Raw genomic sequence first — 17,246 nt, 5'->3', positions numbered from 1 at the left:
GCATGAAAGCTAGCTCACTTAAATAGGTACTTTTTACCTACTCAGCAGGTGGCTTGGTGATTGAGTAGAGATCCGTCAACAAACTTGGGAAACAAGAGGGGCAATTTTAACACTATTGGTAACTTTAATTTCCTTAAAGTGAAGAAAACAACACATTTCTATGAATACAGCATCTCTCCTAATCTCTACTATAATGTCCAACATGTGGCAGTATTTGAAGCAGATTGCCACCTCTGAGTTACGAAATCTAGCACCAAATATAAAAAGAGGAAAGGCATAAAACAGGTCGTAGCATGGCACTCACAAGATGAAAACAGCAACTTGTTTTTAATACATACACATTTCTAAGTTTAATTATAAATCATCAGGCAAACACTTGGCCTGAGGATAATCTTAGGCATTTATGGTCATGCTATATTTAATCACCAAGGAAATTATTAAGTGCAGCCAACAATTTATTAAGCATTTTTCATCTGAAGCCACAATATAAACCAGAAACCTGTAAAACAGCATCAACAGAAAACCATTTTCAGTGACAACTAAGAAGTTTTACAGAAGACAGTTATGTAAGAACCAGATATTAGAGACACATAAACCAAATGATTCTCATACCTTGTTTGGAAATGGACGGTTCAACTATATAAAGTCATGTTCCAGAAAAACACATGTAAACTTAAATAGAACTAAGCTGAGTTATTTATAGGATAGAAGCCTGGTAAGAAAAACAGATTCCCTGCACATTTACATCTTCAAAGTGTAGCCACTGCAAACAATTTGAGCCATTTAGCAAACTGCAGAGGAAAATTAAGCAACAACTTCTCTCAGGAGTACATCAAAAATCCTAATCATTAGGAAATTATTTGATTGCAGATATCACTAAGCATGCAAATAAGCAATCAACTTCAGCAGAATGGTGTGCACATTTTTTAACAATCACTAATGACCGCAATAATTCTGCATTTGTTTTGTTAGTGTTTTCCCATTGTTTTGAGAGACCACAAAACCCAGGTAACCTGAAGATTTGCATTCTACAGTTGTGACATGCAGCTATGAATTCAACAGCTGAAATCACAGGGAAGTTGAACTTATCAGTAGGGTAATAACTCTCATATCACCTAATTTCAAGAGATGCCTCCCACTGAGCTTCAGCCTCAGAATCAGTTATCACCACAGGCTCAGGGTCCCAGAATCAAACAAGCCTATAAGGAAGCTGCCCAAACTACCATTTCTTTTATGCTCAGAAGCCTCACTTAACCATCAAAATATTGCCCGTGGAACTTAAAGCTTTGCTCCTCTGTCTAATATGTAAATCCAAGCCACTAACTCTAAACCCCAAATAGAAGATCATCTGACCATTCCCCAAAGACCTGTACTTTCCTATGACGTTTCTAGACATGGTCAAAAACAAATTTGGAAGTATTAGTGAGGTTACGATAAAAGTACATTTTAATCTTACATAAGCCTATTAAAACAAACATTAAGTATTCTGGCAAAAGCTGTTGCCATTCTACTGAACAATAAAACCCTTCTTAGCATCAGGAGAAAGAAAAAGAACACAGTCTCCAGAAGAACAACACCCAGTCAGAGAGAAGTCTGGATTTTATACAGGACTCCTCTATACTGCAAATGTTCTTTAAACGCACCTGATTAGGGGAAGTGAAAGTAGGGAAAAATATCAACCCAAAGCCTACAAAAAAAAAAAAAACCAAAAAAAAACCAAAAAAAAACCCAACAAAAAAACAAACCCCAAAAAGAACCTAAACAAAACATACTAGAGATCCCACTTTCAGTGAAATAGTGAAATTAAAGACTCACTAGGGGAGATGAGAACCAAGTTAACAGCCCTGAATAAAAGCCTCATTTAACAGTGTAAAGGAGACAAACTTGAGACTTCACATACACCAGGACAGATTCAGGCAGACTCCCTTATTATCACAGGAACACTTTCTATGGCACACTGAGAGGATCTCTCGCCTGTAAAAGGTGCCAGGTCTGACAAGCCTTTCCATCACAGAAATGTTCATCCCACTGCAGCCATTTCTCCAGTCCACAAAAGTTCATTAATCATACAATCTGATCTATAATACACAAGCCACAAGTCTCTGGCTTTAAAAGCAGAGCTGCAATGATCAAATTTCTTTTTGGAAAAAAATAAAATATATATTTTACCTTTTTAAATTGAAAGTTACTCTGGATGGAAAAATCCATCCTATCTATGGATAGTTCTTCTGCTAGTATATTTGGTTAACTTCATCTTTAGTTTGTGAATTATTTTTAGATGGTAAGCAAGTTACTCCATATCTCCTTCTGAGGTAGGAATTAAGCTTCTCAAGCCTATCAGCAAAGAGATTGTTCTTTTTCAGACTAATTCTTCTGGCTTTTCTGAATCCTCTCATTTTCAGTGTCCTTCTTGAAAGCTAGATATAGCATTGCAGGAATTACCACAAACATAAATCTGAATCACAGATTGCTTTTAGGCACAGAATCACAGTGAAAGCTCACATCCACATGACTGCCAGTCTGCCTTATCTTTTTGCAGTTACAGGGCACGGTTTCCCAATTCTGTTGACACCAAGCACTAACTAGGCTGTATGTTGGAAGTGTCAGACTTTTTCACTTCATCTTGTTGTACATAAACAATTCAGATCTACTCTGTTATAGTGATCTCCTTTCACTAACCACTTCTTGAAAAAAATTACAAAAAAACTGTTTAGGAACAATTTTCAATCATTAAGTACTCAAAAGCCTTACTAGCAGTGACTTATGTTCTTTTCTCTCTTGAAGGACAAAAGCATTTAATTTACATGGGGAAAGAACCACTCACAGGACCATGACATTACTTAGGGTGACTTACTGTCTACTTTGGTTCACTTTTGTTGGTTTTGGGAGGGGCGTTGTGTGTATTTGGGAGTTTTTGGTTGTTGGTTTTTTTTAGTAAGGAGATATTTGATCACATCTGCTTATCCACACAGTTGTATTTAATTGATAGGTCATGAGAGGCATGTCAACCAATTAAAAAAAAAAAAGAAACCAAGCAACTGTTGCAACTGTTGCCAGGGTTTGCTCAGCCATTGTATTCCTTAGAAGCCTGCTTTTCAAAAGTTCCCATGCTCTCAAGGAAATGTGAACAAGCTCCTAGTCACAACGGGAGGGGGAAATGTTTAGGGACCTACAGATATTTTCCTTACATTCATTATATGCTGTTTTTCCTTCACCCTTACCTGCTGAGGGGGGAGTCTCGTAAGCACAGGGCCATTGGCAGGCACAGGGCTGTGCACTAAAGCCATTATGTGCCCACTCCTGGGGCCCAGCCCCCATCTTCTTTGTGGAAGCTGAACGAGAAAGGAACTCTAACATTTCTTATTGACTGAGCAGAAAAACAACAGCATCCTCCTTCAGTGGCACCCAGAAGAACTTTGGTGAAAGTATGTCTTTCTTCTGTTGGAAATACAGTATGTATAATTTAAAGAAAGGTCATTAAAATACAGGTCACTGGCAAATACTCCAGCTACTGTATCTTCCAGGGGTTAGTTTCATTGGGGGTGAGGAGAGTTGGGGTGAATGGAGGAGTGAGGGGTGGTAGTTGTGTTTCTTTAAGCCTACGAGACCCCATAAAGAAGGCTAAAGACAGAGCCCTAGTTCTCCCAAGATGAGTGTTACCATTAAATAGTTCTCACAATTCTCACACAGGCAGGCACACTGAACATGTTAGGCAGATTATGCCTTGCCAATAACACCAGGAGCTTCCAAAAATCCACATAGAAGGAAACTCCTCAGAACTATTGCATTATGGAGAGCTGCTGAAATACTGGATGCCCACTCAGAAAACATCTGACACTCAGTGTCAAGGAAGTGACTGAAAGAGGTGCTTGTGAAAGGAAGACTATTTCCATTTATTTTGTGGACTGGGTAGAGCACATCAAAGCACTGTCCCACAGGAGTAGCCCAGCTCTCACCAAGTGAGATGGACACCAGTCTCACCAAGCCAGCATTGACCTAGCACATGGTGAAAGCCTGTTTTCCTGAAAAGCAGTTCTGGTCAACTACTGACCAGGAGACCTGATCACAAATGTTTCCCCATGTAGAAAATGAACCTGGCTGAGCTGGAATACTGCTCACAGAAGGCCTGGTCATTTCCCACACCTCACCAGTCACTGTGTTCTTTCAAGAGCAGGAATGAAGGTCTCATGCTTCAGCTTCCCCTATATGACTATCAAAACAGCCTAGAAAATCCACAACCAAAGTTGTTACAGTTATGATTTTGACAGACAAGAAAATTTAACATCCTATGAAATACTATGCTGCTAACATCAGGTTATATAATTATAACAAAGGTAACATTTTTGTGAAGAATTTTAAAATCTGGCATCCTTCCCAAGAAGAAAATTAAAAGACTTAGTGTTGAAAATACAAAGGTATTTCTTCAGAGAACTTTGAGTTGCATAACCAGTTAGAGATTACATTTTTCATGTTCTATAAAAAGAAAACAAGGAAAAAAACCCAAAACAAATTAAAAAAAAAATCAAAACACCCAACAAACCAAAACAGTAGAACAGACTGGGAAGAATTTTGTAACAGAGTATTTCAGTTTAGAACATGTGAGGAACTCTCACAAATTTCTCCTGCAAGGTCACACCAGAATTAGCTCATTTTCCCATTTCACTGAAACAGGGTTCAGCTGAAGGTGCTTGGGAAACAAAATGATAACCTTCTTATCAATTATAAGAAAACCTCCTGCCATTACTAGTACTATATCTTTTTTCCTGAAAAACAAGACCTTGGATTGAGAATATCCTCTGCTTATTCTGAAGCAATGGTTTTGTAGTATTCAGTCCTGGTTTTTTCTGCAAGTAAGTGTTTTAAAGCATTTTAACAGCGCAGCCAATGTACTTTCATAACAACTCTGATTTGGAGATAAAAATCTCAAGCTTGCCATGTACAGTGCAGAGCAAAGCATATGCCCCATTTCAGAATAAAACTGACTGAGACATGAAGCTAATGTAAAGTCAGAAGACACACACCCCCTACACATACCTCCTCTAGCTGCCTGCAGCCTGTTCCAAACCATGCAAATCCCTGGCCAAAGCCTCTACAGCTCCCCCCTCTCTCACCCACTTGCTCAGAGCTGGCGCTGGCCCCCCTCCAGCAGTGCTAGCTAGCACTCTGCCAGCCTCTGCTTGCATGCTGCCTTGGAAAACAGGCTGAAACACCCCAGCCTTGCAGAACAGGCACACAAATATTGCAGCAACTGGGCAAGGAAAACTTATGCAGGGGTGACATTTAAGAACTGCCCAGCTCTGACCTAAAACCACCATCACCAAAACTGATTTTGGGAAGCAGACTGCAGTAGCATAAATCACTTCAAGTTCACAGAAGTCCCAAAGGGAACAGCAGAGGAAAACTACTATCACCAGGGAAACAGCAGCTTGGAAAGAAGCACTTAATGCCTAGCACCCTCTCCTCTCTGCATTGCTGAAGGCTACAATCCATGAACCAGCCTGAAGAGTACATCTGCACCTGGCAGCTCAGCATGGAGCCAAATCAAAACTCAGCCACTGTTCCCTGTTTTAAGTCAGGCTGAGGTTTAGAGCAGGAGCTCAGGACATCAGGGCATGCTTCATGTACACCCAAATTCCCCAAAATGTGTACATTACCAGCCACCCAGAGCTCAGCTCTTCATAGGCACTTAGAGGCAAGGGATGCAGGGTTCTGCATGCCCAACAGATCTCTGCCTGCTCTGAGAGGGGAACAGCAGCCATGCACCTATTCTGCTGTCTTTGCACTGGCTCTCCCTTTCCACCGGCCTTACCTGTCTGCTACATTTTCACAACTAACTACATGGAGTCAGCAGCAGAGAGCCCTCTCCCAGCACAGCCCTACTGAGGAAACTGACAGAAGAAACAGAAAAATGCATGTCAAGGCATTGTAATCACTCGGATTTCAATCTGAAAGTCTGGAAGGAGAAGATAATGGAACAAAAAGAGGTTGTATTTACAGTCATTTTGCAGCCCCAGCTGCTGGCTAGGGTAAGTAGCTGTCTGCGCACCTAGCTGGGTGGTGGCTTTGGAGGACCTGCAGTTCTGCTGTCAAGATCAGCTACATATGTAAATAGCAGGAACTGGTTTCACCAGAAAAACAAGGTAACTCTTCTGCTTTCCCAAAGCAAAGATAGGATATATCAAGGGTAATCTTCCTGTTCTGAAAGGAATAGGAGAATATTGAGAAGTATATCCATACAGAAAAATATTCACTGACAATTTATTTCCATCAGAAAGCCAGTGAGAGGATTCAAAGTGATCTCAGAAAGGCCTTACCAGAGCCTGGGTACCAGTGTGACTCAGGTCTCAAAAATAGCATTAGCACAGACTGTTTTAAGTGCATTTCCTGTTTATAAGATAACACCATCTGCAGCTGATTGAACACCTGAGTGTGGACATTGGCAATTAGCAAGGAGGCTGATTATTTCAGATTCAAAAAGAATTATTTATATAACTGCCACCAGGCACCTATGAGTTTGGATGAAACAAACACTTAGATTTTAAATATGAAAATTAAGTAAAAAGTTCAAGAACTTTGGACATCTTCCTCAGTTCTGAATTAGAAATTAAACTGCTTTTAAGAGCTAAGGTGTCCCAATCTCAGATTTATTCAGCATCTTCATCAACACCTCCCTAGCTGGCAATAACACTTTTGAACCTGGTAGTAAAACTATTCCTATAATGCCCCTCACCAGAAACCACATCTCGTGTTGCCTCCCCAGAATTAGCACAAGCCAAGTTCACACGGTTCCTAACTGCCAAAGTCCTTCTCATTTTTTAGGGGAAAATGGCGGATCTGTATCTACTGTCTTGACTTCACAAATGCAGCATTCAAGCATTCTTCTTGTTCTATTTTAGTAGTTTTGTCCACCCCATGAAGATTTACCCAAAAAGATAAAGGGTAAATCAAAATACAACCACAAAGTCCTGTAATACACCAACTTCTAAAACAAACAATACAAATAAACCAAGTGTGTTTGGATTAACTCTGCACTAACTTAACACTTAAAGTTAAGTGTACTTGAAGGGAGTTTGTCATCCTCCAGCACAAAGTTACCCTTCTGCTCAAGTCAATCTGTCTACTCTCCAGGCTAATTTTGAGTCTTGTAACTATGTTGTCCAGCTTTCAACAGCCATAAGTGTACTAAGTATTATGATGCAATGGCAATTAAGAGCCCAATCAAGATTATTTCCTTTTGGATAACAAAATACATTCCTTTCTGAACAGCAGTTTCATCTGACTCACATTTGTTTTTATATCACGTGTGTGGAACAAGTAGCCAATGTTATTGGTTAAGAACATCTGTTTTTTCACTTGATCTTCTGCTGCACGCTGCCCAAGTAATCCAAAAAGAGTTCAAACTGCCTGTCTTTAGACTTATTTGATCCATTTAACAGAGACAGGGAAAATCCAGATGTTTTGAGGGTGATGAAAAATGCCTTATACAATAAAGAAAATACAAGACTTAACTTCTCAACTCATCCTCCTTACCTGCAACAAAGTCCCACCAAGATTATGTGATACCAAAGTAGACAAATACAGAAGCAAATGAACAGCACCCTTCAGCAAACATTTTCCTCCTTACCCTGCCAGTAAAATCTGTCTCTCTGTAACTGCACCTCTGATCTATATTTAAGTTTAGTAACAGTGCCCAAACAAGGATCAGAAAACAACATCATGAAGGAAACAATCACCATGGTAGTAATTCCCCTTGGTGCCATTTGGTTTTCAGCAACTCATACAAGGAGACATAAATACTTTCAGTCAGGACTACAGTGAAAACCTGAAGGAGCATATTAAACCACAACACTACATGGATAATAATGCAGGAATGACTGTGGCCAATTACATAAACTGCTTTGCTATAAATTACTCTGGTCATCTCATTAAGCCCGCCAGTAGCCCTGCTGCATTTGAAATTCTATGGAAAGTGGCACTCACCAAGCAATTGCCCCAAAACTTCTCCTGGCTGCTGCTAATGACTTAATATACCACAAAACAATCACATCTTGCACAGTTTTATCTACCTGTCCTCTTTCCTCTCCTTATATACAATTGGTTCACCCATAGCACACCTGAAAAAGACAGTGCTACACCACTATCTGTTTGCAGAAATACAAGCTGTAAATGAACAACTAAGGCCAAAATAAAACTTTAAAAAATCTTCTTTCCATCTCCTAGAGTTGACTTTTAAAGCTCTCATTCTGCATTAGGGAGTTCCCTTTCATTAAAAGGATATCCATGCAGATTTCCTGAACCATGTTGCCTTTCTTATGGTTTTTCTCCCAGTGGCTAGAAAAAAATAAGTACACCACACAAACCTGAAGTATTTTCTTTCTGACCTTTTATACTTAATCTTCAGGTTCTAGACTAATTTACATGTGTATAGTAATAATTAATATATATAGAACTATCTACTGCTGCAGCTGGCAAAAGCTAATTTTCACAGGGCACCACTGGCAGTCTTTGCTTAGAATTGGTTGAAATTTTATGTCAACCAGATCTACCTCAGTGCTCAGTCTGGAGCTGCATCAACAGCACCAAAGACATTCCCAGCACCAAAAGAAGGGAGAAAACCCCTTTAGCCTAATCACCCATGTTCAAGGGTTGGATACAACTGCAGTCTATCCTCCTACCACGTTAAAATACTGCTGCTGTATAATCAGGGCTATCACAGGGCTGAAAAAAGGTACCTGTTTCTGGAGATTCCAGGCAGGTAAACAAACAACATGACAGTCCTACAACCACAGCAAAAGGTATTTGTACTAAAGCTAGGGCATTTTAAAAAAAACCAACAAACAAACAAACAAAAAAAAACCAAAAAACAAAAGCCCCACCAACAATACACCAAAATGCAGCATTAATGTGCTAAAGAATTTTATTCTCTTTGTAGACCTATAGCAATTAATTTAACCAATTCTCATCCTCCTTAGCAGACCACTTCATACCAGCAAATAATGAGGAGGCCAAAAATCCTCCTCCAATGTGAAGAGAATTTATGTATCTCCTCCACAACCCAAACATTTGGACACACAAATAAGAACAACATACCAAGTATATAATGTAAGAGAGCTACTGTCAGAAGGCCTTAAATATCAGCCTCCAAAACAACTCCCACTTCAAGCAGCCCAGTAAGCCATTCCAAGAATGGGGTGAGTCTTCAGAGAAAGGTGGAAGGAAGATTCAAACAACTATAGATACAATAAATATTTCATTTAACCCTACCTGTCTTGGGCCCCAAAGGGCCTCAATTTGTATCTGTGCTTCAATAAATTATCTTGCAAATTGTGATACCTATCTGCATCCCTCCTTGTGCAGGTTTGAGTCATATATGCTAACTGTACTCTTGCCATACATATTGTCACACACTCACAGACTAGCTCTTTCTTGTAGAAACCAGATCCATGCATGTAAAAATTCAAAATACTTTCTTCATCTTGTGCAACCTCAGTTGCTTTTATATTATGAAAAGTAAAAGGCTTATTTTCACTGTATCAATTATTTGCCTCTATTTTCAAACTCCTTCACACTGACCAACTCTTTAAACTGGCATCCAACTTGCACTCCAATCAATTGCCTTTTTAAGCCTTTTTTATTATCTTTTTTTCAACACCTTGATATCTCACATTTTCAAATTCCTTAAGAAGCCTCCCAGATACAAGCAATTTTCTGAGATGCTCATTTGATTTCCACTGATTCCACCTACCTTTTCATACCAAGGGAAGGACTTACTTTTTTAGGTTTTTTCCCATGGGCATTTTTCTTACTGTGAGCATAACATGACCTTTCTTTGACTGTTCATTAATACAAACTAGAGTTCCCAGACACAACATCCTCACTTTTGAGGCAAGGATCCTTTCCATTAGCCTCCTCATTCACCTTTACCTTCTTCACTATGGTAGGAAAATAATTAAGGCTTTCACAGGTTTCTTCTTCCAAGGATATTAAAATGAACCATATATCAGTATGAAATGCATAAAAAGGTGAATTCAGAATCCTGAGATAGGGATTCCAGACATAATTTCCAATCATCTTTGACTTTCATCATCTATTTGCAGTTGCCAAAACTAGGACTATTTAATCAACTGGAGATAAAAGCTTTACAGTTTCCAGTGGAGAGAGAAAGCCCTGAGATTAAGTTTGTAAGCAATCTTTTTTTCTTCTTCCAATGAGTTTATAGAAGTCCAGCTTTGTCCACCTCCAGGTGAGGGGGGGGGAAAAACCCCCAAAAACAAAAACCAAAAGATATCCCATGACACACCACCAACATTAAAAATAGCAGTCAGTAATACTATCAGTTTAAGAATTGCTAACAGTAACAGAGAAAACTCATTATTTCTCAAAATTATTCAATAAAGATATCCAAAGTGTTCTTTTTTTTAAGAGAGAAGAAAAAATCCACATAGGAGGATACTCTTCTTCCCTCCCCGATAGCTTTTTGTCTACCCTTCCTTCTCCCCACTCACCATAGCCAGGAGAGAGATTGTGTCCCAGAGGCTGTCAACCCCAGCCTGCTGCTAATTACATGTGCTCACAGCACCTATTGTGCATGCATGATACCTGGCCTGACTTCCAGAGGCATGGCACAACTGCCTACTCCCACTCAATCCATGAAAAATTGAAGTCAAACCAGCCAGGCTCTAACAGCCACATCTGGTTTCTATCATCAGCAAAACAAGAGTATATCACTCTCAGAAGAAATGAACCCTTGGAGCACACCTAAGTTGCTGGAAACATGCAGCCTCTCCAAGCAAATAACCCTGGCAACAAAGCTGATCCCTGGATGCTACCAGAGGCTAGTTCTGCTGTTGTAGCAATTCCTCCATTCTACTGACTCAAGAGTGAGAACAAGCACAACAGGTCCTGCCACAGGACACTAAGATCACCTTTGTCAAATGTTAGTGACACATACCTCACACACTGCCTTCCATGCTGTCACCTACACATTTACTATGACTCAATTCAGGGAGATTTAACAATTTGGTTTAATAGTCAGCAGTTGATCATCAACCATGCAAGTTATTGAAACATCTTCTGTCAAGAGCAAGGAGAGATGCCAATAACATTTTAAATAGAATTAATTAATTTTCATCTTGAATTTGTGATTTCCCGGTTCTTGCTGCTTTACAATTCAGTTGCCTTGAGGCTGAGAAAATAAGCACCATGGCTTCCTGCAAGCAGACTGGTACAGCTTTTAAAACTAATCAGTGACAGACAGTAAGGCTACAACATTTCCAGCCACAGCATTATCTTACAAGAGGGAAGTATTTGCGCAATTACTTTGTTTTAACTGCAAGGTCATGTTTGCAGAGCCAGATAAACACCAACATCAAACACATACTAAGGTCTTGGAGTATAAATAAGACAGAAGATAATAATTTAATAATAGTGAAAAACACCTCAGGCAGCAGCTGCGACTGCACTGAAGGATCCCACTCTCCTGAAAAGAAACTTCAAGCCTTCAGCACGTCTCAAACCTAGGAGTGCAAAGCCAGTAGCACATCTACATTCTCCACATAGAATACTCTAATAACTTTATTTTAAATCACCAGGCCTATCAAGGAAACACTGGGTTGTTAACTGCAGGTCCAACAGCCTGGCACCAAGACCTGAACAAGTTTATTCCTCTCACAAAATACCACCTGCATTAGTGGTTGTATACAAACCAAGCTTACACAATCCAATGTGCCACCTAACAAGAACATAGCTGGCAGTTGCACTGTCTGCACAGCATGACTTCCTATGGACTCAAGTACCAACACAGCTGGGCACAGGCAGGACAGCCCTGGATCATCCTTGTTTCTGCAGGGATAGTGAAGAAAATACTGAACACCCCAAGAACTCAATCTAGCAACACAAGTCTATGACCTGCTGGGATTTTATTAGTCCTGTCCCATTCCATTGGCTCCAGATTACTACTGCATTTTTAAGAGTACACATACATTTAGAGTGGATTTATCCCTATGGCCTGAGGTGCAAAACCAGATGTCATGATCATTAGAACATCCGCTTGTGAAGAGGAGTGAAAACATACAAGCTAGACTTATAAACAAGGAGTTGGAAAATCTGATCCCCTGCTTCTGCTCACAGCTCTGCCATGGACTCCTTCTGGCCTTCACTAGCTACTCAATCTTTCACCTGCTAAGCACAATGAACACTGTGATGACCCTGTCAGGAAAAGGACAGAGTGGACCAGATGATGTTCTATGAGCTGAAGCACAGGGATGTACTGGGGACACCTGATACAGAACCTGAGTCAGACTCCCTTCCTCACAGCTCTGGCACTCTGTGTCTCCCACAGGATCAGCTGTTACCCTGCCTGTGGCTCCATGCACACGTGGTCTCCTTCCCTATCAAACAATAACAATCCATGCACTGAATTAACAGCAAAACATACACTCCAAGTCTAGACAAACAATTCACCTTCTCTCAAGGCATTAAAAAAAAAATCTACCAAAAGAAAAGTACTGAAATAGGCACTTATTATTTATTACACACTATGCTTTCAGTCAGGCATTTCCCCGGAAAGAAAAAAATCCAAATTACTTATTTTCTGCCTTTTTTATTCACAAAGTCAAATCTTACAGAAAACAGGAAGTTTATTTACTCTTGTGGAAAACAAATATGTTTACTTGACAAAAATGAACACTAGGAACGTAATTCAGAACCACCAACCACCAAGAATCAAAATTCAGTCCTTATGCTTAAAAAGCATCACAGCATCAAAAATGTATTTCTATAGGCATAAGAAACACTGGCATAGGTTGGCTGGCATGAGTTCATGTCAGGACCTGAGAGACAGGACTGGGCATAGAAGCCACAAGATCTGTCACTAACTTGATCTGAGACATCAGATAAACAACTTCACCCCCTCTCAGTCTCACCTTACACTTCAGTAAGCCAGTAATGATAAAATTACCTGCCTCACTACATGGGTGGAGAACACTTTAGTAATTCATGACTACAAAGCAACTTGAGAACTGTGGATATAAAACTTGTACATATACACACATATGCAAATTAAAACAGACAGGTATTATATTTATAAATTAAAGCCAAGTTAGCAGAGATTACCCAAAAGCTCCAGTCAGCACTCCAGCTATACTGAGCAGGACCCTGCATTTTCTCTGTGCATGAATTAAGAGTCTCCTCTGAATCAGCAAGTAGCTGGTTAATAAGACCATGATCCACTTCATGAACTTCCTGTGAACAAAGAAGTAAGGTATGTAATCCAACAGTGGTGGAGAAAGGTGAAACAAGATGGTTAGTCCATTTAACAGCTGTATATTAAATGAAACCTGACATGGTAGTTTCACCGAGGTGAGTGGCATGGAAACACTTCCACAGACATCTCTTTCATTGGTTTTATTTTGTTCCCCCTAGACTACACTATATTTAATTATATTTTACATTTTTTATCAAAGTATTTTATTTCCAGTGCAGCCCCCCCACCCAACTTGCATGTTGAAGCTGCACAGATATCTAGAACTCAAATAATATCAACACAAGATATCGGTGCCTAACATGCAGCACATCTCAGGAACCTGTGACACCTTTCAGAACTTGAGAAAAGTCATACAGGTGTTTGACTTTTTACCAGAGTACTGACATATATAATACTGACACATCAAGTGTTTATACTTACTGTTAGTTACACTATAAATTGTACAGAAATACAAACACCGCAGAGACAAGTAATTTGACTCATAACACTATTAAGATAATAAGCAGCACTATTTTCTAATTCTGTAGCACTCTCCATTGTTATCAGTATTCTTCACTTCGGAAGTCAGTTTTACTTTATGAAGGGAAACTGAGCCACGGAATGTCACTTGTGCCATCCCAGCTAGCAAACGGTACAAAACCAGCCCAGGGCCCTAACCAGTAACCCCGCCTGCAGTACCGGATCCGCCGGGCTGAGGTAACGCCGGGTTTCAACTCCAAACCAGCTCAGAACCGAGACCGTGTTGGGCCACCCCGCCCAGCGCTGCCGGGGCCGCGGCCCGGGCTGGGGACAGGCTGCGGAGGGGACAGCGGAGCGAGGCAAAGGCAGAGACACTCCGGGCAGCGTGGGCTGAGAGCAGAGCGGCCCCCGCGGGGCTTTTCCACGCCAACACCCGCACTCGCTGCAACCTCCAGCAGTTGCTGCCCGCCCGCGCCTCCCCACCAAACGCCGGGGCTCAGCCCGGCAGCCCCGCGGCCGCCTCCCCGCCGGCTCTCCCGGGAGCCCAGACCCTCCCTGCGGGGACGCGCGGGGCGTTCGCCGCCCCCCTCATCGGGGCTCCCCGAGGGCCCCCCTGCCCCTGGCCCCGCCTCGCCCCAAAAACTTTGGGGAGGTGGGTGGGGACGGCGGAGCTTCCCAGCGCTGCCCGCGGGGCCGCGCCGCCGCCGCCCGTCCGGGTCCCGCCCGTGCGGCTGCCCGGGAAGGGAGCGGGGCTGCCGCTGCCCGCACCTACCTGGGCGGCCCTCCGCTGGCCCGGGGGGGCGGCGGGACGGCGGCCGGGGGCACGGAGCCCGCCGAAGGGGGGGCGGGGAGCGCAGAGCGCGGCGCTTACCATGGAGGGGGGCGAGGGCCGCGCGGCGCCCGCCAGCTGCCTGCGCGGGGCGCACGGTGGGGCCGCGGCCGCCATTTAAAGGGGCCGGCGCCGGCCGCGCTGCCGGCCCGCGGCGGGAGGAGGTTGTCCGGGGCGAGCGGCGCCGCTGCTCCCGAGAAGGGGGAGCCGTCATGGGGGGCGGAGAGCGCTGAGGCGCCTACGGTGCCCTCCTCGCCCGGCCGCGGCAGCCCCTCTGCGGCTTCCGCACGGGTTAACTGGGAAGCCTCCGCGCCGGTGGAAAGTTTAAGGGCTGTAGTAGGAAAAAACTCCCGGCTGCGGGGAGTGAGGGGGGGCAGCGTTCGCTGCCTCCTGCCCGAGGAGAGCCCGCGCCCGCCGCCCTCCGTGAGCGCAGCCGGTTAAACAGCGCCCGGGCAGCGAAACTGCTCCCAGATCCTGGGTTCGTGGGATTCGACGGAAAACACTGCCGAGAGGCCGCTCCCGGGGACTCCTAGGGGGAGAGGGGAAGGGCCGGCTGCGGGCCGAGCGGAGGATGAGGGGCAGTCGGTGAGGGGCTTTCACCCCAGAAACCCCGGGTCTCAGTTTTGAAGCTGCTGAGCAGCGCCCAGTGGTTCCTGCCCCAATCTCTGAGCACCCGGAGGGCTCCTCAAATCAGGGTACGCAGCCAGAGCGACCATGGCTCGCAGATTTGCACCCTCAGCTCACCTCACAGGAAAAAGGAGAGCCCTGTGATGTGCAAAGAAATCACATTGCTAGGTAGTTGGCGGATGGATGGATGGATGGATGGATGGATGGATGGATGGATGGATGGATGGATGGATGGATGGATGGATGGATGGATGGATGGATGGATGGATGGATGAAGTATGGATGGGTAAAGTAGCCTGTTGTGTCAATGCTACTTCCTTCTGTTGTCCCCTTTCTCTCTGCCTCTTCCCTGGGAAATGCGTGGAGGCTCCCTTTGGACATCTCAGGGTTCTGTGATACCTGCTCACTGCTACATTAGAAAAAGTACCTGAAGTCCCGTGGGTGACTCCCTATTCCATCTGTTGGCCCAGACAGGACAGTGTTAATCCAAGTAACTGCTTAATTAAATTTACAAGAGAGTGTAAAAAAGAATGTGTGGTTTGTTTCATTTTTGTTCCTTGCTTTCTTGATATGCACCTGAAACTTGAATTTTGGGGGCTTTTTTCAACAACACTCAGGGTACCAGTTTATTTCTCTTCTTGTCCAAAAACTGAATCGTACTGGGTTATTCAAGTGAGAGAAACTTCATGCTCAGCTACTGGCTGCCAGCGACACTAACCAACCTCCTTTGTATTCCCTCAGTTAAAAGCTGGCTGCCCTGGCACTTTGGCTCAGGCATGACCTACTTAATGGAGGATTCACAAGAGAATTGCTAGTTCCGGATGACATGAACATAAATAGCATTTGCAGGAGCAGTGGTGGTATGTCCATGACAACACACTTGAAGGGTTTTTTTGAAGCACACCAAGTACTTGGTTTAAATCAGGCAGTGTTTGGATTGCCTTTGGTTCAAATCCATCTTTGCACGCTAACTCCTCTGACACAGTCACAATCAGCACTCTAAACCAGTAACTCAGTCCAAAATCCTCATGATCTGCCAGGTGCCTTCGACTCTACCAGTTGTTCCCTCATCAAACTCTTTATTGCTTTTTACTCCTCTGACTTTTCCTTTCACAATATTTTGGCTTTGCTCACTAACACTTTGGCAGTACTTCCTTCGGAAGACCCTCACAAACTTCCATCTTCCTTTTGAAGTGCTCTGTTGCTCTGCACTTGGTCCCAGTTCCCTTCCTAATATGATTCCTGCCTGGTAATCACAGGCCTTCCCACTCTCCCAAGCCATTTCAGAAAAGTATTTGTCTCCTAGGTTCTTTTAACCATACTCCCTCTAGCCTATCCTCCTTTCACTCCTTCCACTGATTTGGGATCTGCACACCAAAGCTTAAGTGACAACTGGTGACTCCAGGAATGGGCTGTTCTTCTTGACATTGGTCAGCCAACTTTTGTGAATCAGTTAGGGATTCTTTTGGCTTTCAAATGCAAAGAAAAGCAGAAATACTCATGCCTCTCTCAGCTGCATTGTGCTTTAAGAGAAATGGAATTGAGTCTTTACTGAACCCTCAAGCACAATTCCATTACCTGGAGAGCTTTGAAGATATGGATAGAAGACATTAGATAAAGTGTGCCATAATCCCTAATCCTGCAGTTGAGGGAAGAGGTGTCGGCCGGATAGTGACAGTAGTCCATGCTTGGTACAGGCATAGCACAGCTGGCAGGGCTGGGTGGTACAGGTGGGGCTTGGAGTTGCTGTAGCTCCTCTCACAGGGTCCTGCTCTGTGTGGGCTTTCTATAAACACAGACTACTTCAGAGCACACCTGCTGGTTTTGCAGATAGGCCGCCCTCTCCAGCAGTTTCCCCCTCCACCCAAGTTGCATAGACAAGCTCTACTTAAATATAAGTAGAGTTTAAGTAGTCAACTTTTGATGAAAAAGGTTTTGTTCTGCACTAAAAAAACACTTTGGGGAATACACTTAACCTGTAAACACCATGTGCGTATAGCCACAAAGATACTGAGTTCCTGAAGTTTCCTTTTTTGGTGCATTAGGGTGATAATGTGGTGCATTAGA

The 17,246-nt window shown here is 43.0% G+C and overlaps 1 protein-coding gene across 6 annotated transcripts in view; it reads right to left on the bottom strand.

Annotated features, from left to right (window-relative positions):
- Positions 1–14,669, bottom strand: part of GRAMD1C (GRAM domain containing 1C) — a 51,472-nt gene extending 36,803 nt beyond the window's left edge. For 3 of the 6 annotated variants that reach the window (XM_063148318.1, XM_063148319.1, XM_063148322.1), the window contains exons 1-2: positions 14,595–14,635; positions 13,114–13,242 (exon numbers count right to left, since the gene is read on the bottom strand). In XM_063148318.1, the coding sequence (XP_063004388.1) occupies positions 13,114–13,242; positions 14,595–14,597 (132 nt within the window). In that variant the 5' untranslated portion in view covers positions 14,598–14,635. Of the gene's footprint in view, positions 1–13,113; positions 13,243–13,942; positions 14,167–14,495 lie in introns of those variants that run through there. The other 3 variants (XM_063148316.1, XM_063148317.1, XM_063148320.1) reach the window with 3 other exon arrangements.
- Between the last annotated feature and the right edge of the window lie 2,577 nt (positions 14,670–17,246).

The sequence above is a fragment of the Melospiza melodia genome, chromosome 2 (genome assembly GCF_035770615.1).
Source record: "Melospiza melodia melodia isolate bMelMel2 chromosome 2, bMelMel2.pri, whole genome shotgun sequence".
NCBI lineage: Eukaryota > Metazoa > Chordata > Aves > Passeriformes > Passerellidae > Melospiza > Melospiza melodia.
This window is presented reverse-complemented; position numbering and strand designations above follow the sequence as displayed.